At 37.7% G+C, this 10,000-nt stretch overlaps 1 protein-coding gene across 1 annotated transcript in view; it reads left to right on the forward strand.

Moving 5' to 3' along the window:
* Positions 1 to 3,822: 3,822 nt before the first annotated feature.
* Positions 3,823 to 10,000, forward strand: part of LOC144970045 (pleckstrin homology domain-containing family M member 1-like) — a 59,153-nt gene continuing 52,975 nt past the window's right edge. Inside the window, exons 1-2 of the mRNA XM_078909240.1 lie at positions 3,823 to 3,928; positions 8,078 to 8,277. Of these exons, the coding sequence (XP_078765366.1) occupies positions 3,913 to 3,928; positions 8,078 to 8,277 (216 nt within the window). The 5' untranslated portion in view covers positions 3,823 to 3,912. The remainder of the gene's footprint in view (positions 3,929 to 8,077; positions 8,278 to 10,000) is intronic.

Genomic DNA, 10,000 nt, shown 5'->3' on the forward strand with positions numbered 1-10,000 from the left:
CTCTTCTCTCTTCTCTCCTCTCTTCTCCTCTCTCTCTCTCTCTTTCTCTCTATTTCCCTCTTCTCCTCTCTCTCTCTCCCTCTCTCTCTCTCCTCTTTCTCTCTCTCTCTCTCCTCTCTCTCTCTCTCTCTCTCCTCCCTCTCTCTCCTCTCTCTCCTCTCTCTCTCTCTCTCTCTCTCTCTCTCTCTCTCTCTCCCTATCTCTCCCTCTCTCTCTCTCTCTCTCTCTCTCTCTCTCTCTCTCTCTCTCTCTTCCATCCTCTACACATTAAATATTTTTGTCGGTGCCATTATTGCTATCTGTTCTTGTCCAGAAAAGAGATAGATTATGTATAGATATGATTTGCCGTAACTCTGGCTGACATCCATAGCTCGTAGTGAGGCAGCCAAATATAACTTGAGCTTTTATAGAGAGAAATGTCCACTAAACGTGCTCAAAGCGCTTTACAGGGGGTCCCTGGACAACAGCAACACATAACATGTAGGACGAGACATGACGCCTGTCAGGCGATATTACACATTTTTGGGACAGAGACAACTCTGTTAACGGCCAGGTACTCATTTTACACCTGAGTACGGTGAGAGAATGCGAGTAAAGAGCCTTCTCCAAAGACTCAACTATGCGCCGAGCGAGGCTCGAACCCAGGACCTTCCGATCCGAAAGCGAGTGTCATACCACTAGACCACATATAAGGCACATACAAGGAGATTTCTCTTTTTCCTTGTAAATCATATTCGTACTCGATATTCCTTTAGGAAAATGTATTGATTAATAATATTATTTATTCTGTTGGCCTTTGAGTATATCGGGGTCTTGTGTCTCGTTCCTGTTTACAAACAAAATAATTTCGTGAGAATCAAACTCCAACCATCCTGGAATACACACGCTTCAATTCTCACTACATTTTGTTTATTTGTTTTCTATATTCCTTTGTTTATTGTCTTGCTGACGAAGTGTTTGTATCTGAAACGTTCATTGTTTGTTTTGTGTCCATACGAAGCCTTTTTATTTTCACCTTTTCGTTCGTATATTTTTGATCCGATCCCAGAATTATGGCAGCCGCCATCGTTCTATTCGATTCAACTTTCTGCTAGTGCGGGGCGGTCCTTGGCAAGCTTAAGGACCACGGTCCTACGGTCCTTGGGAAATGAAGACCGCAAGGACCGGTCTCTAGGACCGGTCTCTAGACCGGTCCGTTCATTCTTGAACCGTTAAAGACCGCTACACGATGAAAACCGTGGCCTACAGGAGTAAAACACACGGAGTAGTCACACTCATTTCAAATTGTAACCTAATTAGAAAAGAGAGGGTGATGCCTTCTTTATTTGCTCACCGTACTTCATTGTTACTTCGATAATTTAATAAAATTTGAAATTTATCCCCATTAACGGAGATAATGGCATCGCCCAAGGCGTTGATCGAGTTGTTCGTGGCGTTGATACACACACGCAACTCCTACCCCCCCCCCCCCCCCCCCCCCACACAACACACTTAGAGGGCAGCGAGCATTGAAGAGTAAGAGAGAGACGTGAAGTTATAATAAGAGGGGGTGGATGAGGTGATAAGAGGGGTCGATGGTGACTTTTCGCCAGATCTAACAAACTCAGCTACCCATTCATTGCTGAGTAGACAGGGATTCAGAAAAAAATCGACTGCACCCGGGATCGATCTCTGGCCCTTTGCGTATAAAGAGAGTGCTCTATCAACTGAGCTATCGGGGTCCCCAAATATTCTATTGGACCTTTTAAAAATACAGACGTTATAACTGTTTTTTTTTTTGGACGGAAGAAACTAATGAAACTCATATTACTTGATTAGTTAAAACACCAAACGAAATTTTAATATTATTGTATTATTTTAAATGACAACAATGCGATAGAAAGGAGTGGCGACAAGAGATGGACAAAGACTTGCAACTTGCTAGGTTCGACACACACACACACACACACACACACACACACACACACCTCTTTAGTAGTCACATACATTTCAAACAATAACCCATTAGAGAAGAGGGTCATGCCTTCATCATAGATCATTGTCATTGCGATCATTATGGTTAGTAAATTTTGAAATTTACCCCGTATAATGGAATCGTCCAAGGCGTGCGCCTCCTGTTCCCCATCTCACACACGAAAGGGCGGTTTGCGGAGTGGAGGAGGTGGTCGTCTGCCTCTATGGTCGTCTGTGTCGTTTAGTGTATGGCAAAGGGGGTGGTGCGATTAATTAAGTGGATGGGTGGTGATTGGTGGAAGATAGGCAAAGGACCGAGGCAACGAATCGCTGGGGAAGTAGTATGGCGCTAGACCGTTGAAAGGTGATAAGAAGTGAGGACCGCCGGCGGTCTTCCTCTTTGGGACTGGACCACGGTTCACAGCTAAAAGACCGTGGGACCGGTCCTCGGTCCGTCCTAGCGCGGCACAACTTTCTGCCGCCAAAACACACGGATAATAATAATTCTGTTTTTATGCAATGGGACATAATAATATGCGCTTTTATTTCAAAATGAGCTGTTACATGGGGCAGCGCTCATTAAATAAACGTGTGTGCTCAAATAGCATTACGAGAAAAACCAAACAGACAAACAAACAAACGCCATCTTATAGAAGAGACCTGGCGCCTATTTAAGCATTAATTACAATTTTTTTTGGCATATTACGCAATGTTATTATGCAATGTTATTATGCAACCAGGTATTCACCCGACATAATGACGTTTTCAGGCAATGGGACATATAATGTGTGTGTGTGTGTGTGTGTGTGTATTATATTATAATAATATGAGCTTTAAAAATGAGCTTGTATAAAGGCCAGTGATAATTGAATGATAAATGTGCTCAGAGGGCATTGCGAGAGGTCCCAAGCAAACAGCAACGAAACAAGAAGCATGTGAGGCATTCCGCTGTTACCAGTAAAAAAAAAAGTTTTTAATATAGAAACAATTGAATAAAAAATGTGCTCAAAGGACATTATTAGAGGTCCCAAGCAAACAGCACCACTGAACAAACAAGACGAGACATGAAGCCTATAAGGCATTAATTAAAATTTCTTTTTTTTTGACACTTGCAATGTTGTTACCTGCCAGATATTCCTTCTTCACCTGAGTACACTGAGAGAATGTATGTAAAAGAGCATTTTCCAAAGACTTAACTTTTGTGCTCCTTAAAACGGGACTTGAACCAGGAACCTAAAGGACCAACCCATTTTATCAGTTAACACATATTGTGTTTTATATCGACTCGTATAGAGTTATAATTTATATTATAATAGACTTTAAAAACATTTAAATGTTCTTTGTAACTTTCACATCCATCGATAACATTTTCCACCAACATTCTTTGTTAATTTGACTTTTTAAATATCGATGTTTCAAACGATTGAATATCTAAAACACACATAAGTTAAGACTCATAATACAATTGTCCATATTAACATTCGTTTGACATCATGTCCACTTTCATATATTTATGAGTTTCAATCAATTAATATACAAATAAATGCAAATTCATGTACAATAATATCAAATATTATGGTACATTATTCATCGTATTCAAATTATGTTCCACATCAGTGACAATCTTGAAACTCTTAGGTTTATTTTTTTTTAATCGAGAAAGCTAATAAACGTTAGCAAAGAAAAAACACATGAAATCTACAGAGTAAAAACAAATAAACACAAAAAAAAAAAAACAAAAAACAAGTCAACACTTAAAATAAAATTTGAACTCGAGGACTGTGTTATCTCTGTCGGGTAAATAGTGAAATTTAATTTCTGTTTCCAATGGTTGGCGCACTCACACGAAGACAAAGGAAGTAAATCTTTGTTTACAAAACTTTCCACTTTCCACAACAGCTGACTCAATGTTGACAAACTAATGCGTATCGTTTTCTTCTCACATGTTTACACAGAGCAATGTTTAAACGAAAAGGTGATTCATTTGTTGTAATATTAACTGATTGCGATCTGCTTTAATGAAGCTGTACGTGTGTATGTCTGACAAAGAATTTAATTGGATCGAGAACGGAGGTGTATTTTAGTCAGACTCAGACACACCTCACAACTCGCTCATCCACAATCACGTTTCACTTTCGCGACATGGCCTCTTTTTCTTCTTTGTTATTTTTCTTTATCGTTTGCTGAAACTTCTTAGTTTCGACCCAACTGAATATTGTATCGTAATATTTCGATCAAAATACAGAGAGTTACACTACCAGCCAGTGCTCGAATTTTAATTTTTATGACGATTTTATATTTTATGTGTACTCATCGAACCTGCCTGTGGATGTCGTATTCGTAGTTGCAGTTGAAATTGAACTGTTTTAAAACTCTCAATCTAAGTCAAATGATCTTTAGGAATAAAAACGTTTTTCCCCGTAGATGCGGTTTGATAATATGAGACAAACAAAAATAAAACAAAAATGAATTAATTGGAGAATAGTAATTTTTTGTAATTCAAAACAAGTTCAAGTCTTTCATCTGTCTACTTAAGTCTTAACAAAGGCAGTGTCTACGTACACGGTAACCGGGCACCTAGCCTCAGGATCTACGTACACGGTAGCTTTGGTAACTGGTTTGCCGCTACAATACAAGCATTGGATGGATTTCGCTCTGTGTGTGTGTGTGTGTGTGTGTGTTTGTGTGTGTGTGTTATTTTTTAAAAATCAAACAATACAATTTAACCCTTTAAAGGTGAGATTCAAGGTTACCGTGTATAAATGTTACCGTGTACGTAGATCCTGAGGCTAGGTGCCCGGTTAGTAACGAAAATAATGATTCCAAAATATCTGCAATATTCCTCTTTATAACGAAGTTATGCATCTTTAATTGAACCCCCCTAAAACTTTTAGTAAAAGCGAACGGCAATTTCCAGTCATAACTTTCTTATGGGCGAGTTGGGTCACAATTTGACTCCCACTGCTGCTGCTCACTAAACTGCCTAAAGTTGTCGTGTACGTAGACAGTCCGTAACTTAAATTTACGGATGATGACATGAATCTGGTATTGTCTCCAGATGAAACATCTCTCTGCTCAACTAGACTTGAAAACAAATAACTTATACTTATATTCTTTTCATTTAAGTTCAAATTTTAACTTTTGGTTTGTTGGTTTTTATTGAAACATGAAGTAAGAGTAGAGGAACAAACTTTTGAGACTTTTGCCTTTTACTTTTACTTTTACTTTTGGAAGTGTCAATTGCCAAGGAGTGAGTCCTTGGTAGTCGACGGATCATCAACTGCCAAGGAGTCAAATTGGAACTCTTCAGATGCATGCAGTGATTTCAGTCGAGCCTCGATTCGTTCATACGAATCTCGAACGGTCGCTTTCTTCCAATCATTCATTCCTTGTCAATCGTTGTGGAAAAGACTGAGTCTGCACTCATTGGCATTTGTTTTTAATTTTTATAAGTCTTTTCATAAATTCCAAGACAAGTTAAAATCATATATAAAATCAAAACAAAAAATTGCTGTTGTTTTTGGATTCAGAGAAAAAAACAGAAGGATGAAGTGACAAATCCCTGCCAAGTCCTAGATCTTTAAAATAGTAGGATTTCCTTTGTTTTAAAGGAAATTATACTGCACACAGAAACAAATGAAAACATTTTTGCAATTAGATCAATCCTTGGCATTTAATCGTAAATAGCTAGTACACGATTTACCAACTGGGAAGGTCCATGACAAAAAGAGGAAATATGAAAGAGAGAGAGAGGGGGGGGGGGGGGGGGGGGGGGGGGATGAGGAGAAAATTAGTAAATGATGAAACAGAGACGGAGATAGAGAAGAAAAAATGAGAGTACCACTAATATTATTATTATAAACATATCATTATCACTCCATACTCCGTGACTGTAAGTGTTGACGATTAACCAACTGGTGCCATCTGTGGCAAAAAGAGGAAATGAGAGAGAGAGAGAGAGAGAGAGAGAGAGAGAGAGAGAGAGAGAGAGAGAGAGAGAGAGAGAGAGAGAGAGAGAGAGAGAGAGAGAGAGAGAGAGAGAGAGAGAGAGAAAAGATAAAATAAAGGAGAGAAAAGAGAGAAAGAAAATCTGAGAAAATATAGAAAATGAGTATGAGAGATGTGTCGTAGTTGCACACATATTATGGAATGGCTTGTGATCTTATAGTGTTTTTATGATAGATGGTAATGATATTCCTTTGCATTGTGTTGTAGATGTTAATAATGACTAAAGAGTTCAAGGGCCGATTATGATATTTGAATGTACAACATCAAGACATTCAAATAAAAGTCCAGATTCCAAGTTTCATTTCTTACAGTTTTATTTGTTGATAAATTCGAAATCCAAATCAAATAGCATGGTCATAGTTCAATCAGTTCAATATAAATGGAATATTTCTAAGTCCGTAAAATAAAGATTCTTAGTAGAATGTTAGAACTCATATCATACCAGGAAAGTGCAGCTCATAGTGAAGTAGAATGTAGAATAATCTAGAATTAGAAACACTCTGTTTTATATCCTAAATAATAAATACCAACTATAATGTAATGCTTTTATCCCCAAATACCAAGTAACACTGATCAAAGAAAGTAATTTTCTAGTACTCAATGTAATGACCAATCCTTTAACTTGGGACGTAATACTGTCCTAAACCCATTGAATATTGACCAAGTTTCAGCGAAATACCTGATTCTTAAATTCATTCATTTCATTTGCTGGAAAAATTGATCATGTTTTTCACTAGAATTCTTGTGTAACCTTTTTGCATAAGCTTATTCTCTTACATACGCCCCTTGCTTAGAATTTAAATTGATTTTTTTGAACAACTTCAATTTAAAAAAAAATAACACTAAGAGATTAAATGTCTAGGTAACGTCTAATTAAAATTTAAATAATAAAATGTAAGAAATGGTTTATCAAAATGATAATACTTATACCAGTTTAGTATTTTTAAAAGTTTAAACTTAAAATTACCCATCACCAAAGATGATTAAAAACATTTAAATTTACCAACACTAAAGATGATTAAATACATTTATATTTATCGATCATACTTTTTAGAGTATTACAACATCGACCTTAAAATATCAATTAATTAAAAGTTCAAAGACAGATTATCTTTTCACCTTAAATTCCATCTTCATAGCAATAAAAATGTTTAATTCTCGTCATATTCCATCACATATAAATATTCTTGCTAGAGAAAGAATGGTTCAAATCCTATATGTGATACACTCACATTGTCTTATTCAATCTCAATTTCAACTCTTTATGACATGGGCGATAGTCTCAGCTTCCATGTACGTAATCATTTACTGTCATCTCAAAACCAATACCTTGTATTTCCTTATATTGTATGATTCCATTTAAACAATATTATTACATTGATTCCAACTTATAATATGACGTACAAATAACATATTATAGACCTCTAAATCCATATACGAAGGATTATAATTCAATTAGTAATGAAGAAAATATTTTAAAGTAAATCATAATAATATCATTATCATCATTTTAAAATTACACCAGCAAATCGATTGGAGAAACATATGATAATGAAAATATTTGCAGAGTCAAAAATACACTCTGCTCAATAAAAATTCATTGTCTCGCGCCTTTGCTCTAGGCTTATAATAATATTCATATAACTCATTGTGACGTATCTCGCGCCTCTTAATATAGCATTGATAATTGTGTGCGCTTTAACCACACGCCATGTATTTATTAAAATTCACCGCCTTCTGCGTCATTTCATAAAGTTAAACCGTGCGCTTTAATCAAACACAAACTAAAATAGTCCCAAACGCCTCATTCCTGCGTCTCGTAATTTAAACCGTATGCACATTAATTATCGCATCTTACATCATTGCGCTTATTTACCCAATATGCATTTACAGCATTTTACCAAATGGGTTACTTATAATTCGCTGATTCTTCACAAGTTAACCACTTGTGTCACAAATAACATCAGCTCACTTGACAAGATAATTCATTTTCAATATTTAAGGAAGTATTTATTCATACCCAAGTTGAATTTTGATGTCATAAAAAAATAAAGCCTACTTAACCAATAGAGTTATTCCAATTCATAATTTGTCTTTTATATAAAATGTTTGCCAGATAAACAAGATGTCATCCACCAGACAAACCTTAAAAGAGGCATCACAAGTCACTTTGCTCGGACCCTGAAGGTGCTTCAGCAACGGCATCTACAGCCAGACAGCGAGGAGTTCATCTACAGCGATGACTACTCCAACAATCTATGTAGTGCTTTGGAAGCCGTCTTCCTGCATGGATTGAAGGACTCGGTTGTGACAAAGGTGATGTACTGGCCTGGTTATTTCTATCGCAGTATTTATTGTTTGGTTTTCTCATCCAGCTTATGTGTGACTAATCCACTCAATCTCAATACGGTGTTATGTCGGGGTGAGTGTTATGTCGGGGTGAGTGTTATGTCGGGGTGAGTGTTATGTCGGGGTGAGTGTTATGTCGGGGTGAGTGTTATGTCGGGGTGAGTGTTATGTCGGGGTGAGTGTTATGTCGGGGTGAGTGTTATGTCGGAGTGAGTGTTATGTCGGAGTGAGTGTTATGTCGAGGTGAGTGTTATGTCGGGGTGAGTGTTATGTCGGGGTGAGTGTTATGTCGGGGTGAGTGAGTGTTATGTTGGGGTGAGTGAGTGTTATGTTGGGGTGAGTGTTATGTCGGGGTGAGTGTTATGTCGGAGTGAGTGTTATGTCGGGGTGAGTGTTATGTCGGGGTGAGTGTTATTTCGGGTCGAGTGAGTGTTATGTCGGGGTGAGTGTTATGTCGAGGTGAGTGTTATGTCGAGGTGAGTGTTATGTCGGGGTGAGTGTTATGTCGGGGTGAGTGAGTGTTATGTCGGGGTGAGTGTGATGTTGGGGTGAGTGTGATGTCGGGGTGAGTGTTATGTCGGAGTGAGCGTTATGTCGGAGTGAGCGTTATGTCGGGGTGAGTGTTATGTCGGAGTGAGTGTTATCTCGGGGTGAGTGTTATGTCGGTGTGAGTGTGATGTCGGGGTGAGTGTTATGTCGGAGTGAGCGTTATGTCGGGGTGAGTGTTATGTCGGGGTGAGTGTTATGTCGGGGTGAGTGTTATCTCGGGGTGAGTGTTATGTCGGGGTGAGTGTTATCTCGGGGTGAGTGTTATGTCGGGGTGAGTGTTATGTCGGGGTGAGTGTTATGTCGGGGTGAACACCTTACTTCCAATTGAAGACCCCAGCCAGTACTAAATGTACTTAAGAAACACTTTCATGATTTTTAGCTAATCAGTGATGAACTTACCTAAAGCATAATCACCTTAGTTCATTCAGCAATTATTTTCACGATTCACGTAATCTAAGTCTCCTATGTCAATATTACAATTTAATTTTTTGTATTCTCTACACAGCATTATCCAAATTTTAACCGCTATTATTTCAAATTTAACTTCTTGTGATTTAAGTACTTTAAGCAGTAGGGTTTTCAATTAAGTTTTAAGCTTAAGAAAATTGATTTAATAAAAATTTCTTCATTGGAGATAATAAGTGTTGTCACATAAATTGAAGGATCATAAACAGTTTGTATGAAACAGTGACAGGCAAAGGGAGAACAAGTACAAGGGAAAAATACATTTTTTAAAAAGGGTGTAAAATATTTTCTTGTTTTTTTTTCTTGTATTTTTCTTTCTTGCTTTGTCTGGCACTGTTTCAAATAAACTCTTTCACATCTTCATCTCACACCAGTCTCAGTCTCTGATCCCTGGTTTGTCTGGCACTGTTTCAAATAAACTCTTTCACATCTTCATCTCACACCAGTCTCAGTCTCTGATCCCTGGTTTGTCTGGCACTGTTTCAAATAAACTCTTTCACATCTTCATCTCACACCAGTCTCAGTCTCTGATCCCTGGTTTGTCTGGCACTGTTTCAAATAAACTCTTTCACATCTTCATCTCACACCAGTCTCAGTCTCTGATCCCTGGTTTGTCTGGCACTGTTTCAAATAAACTCTTTCACATCTTCATCTCACACCAGTCTCAGTCTCTGAT

Source organism: Berghia stephanieae, chromosome 4 (assembly GCF_034508935.2).
Source record: "Berghia stephanieae isolate SIO BIC M18660-M18661 chromosome 4, UCSD_Bste_1.3, whole genome shotgun sequence".
NCBI classification, from domain to species: Eukaryota; Metazoa; Mollusca; class Gastropoda; order Nudibranchia; family Aeolidiidae; genus Berghia; species Berghia stephanieae.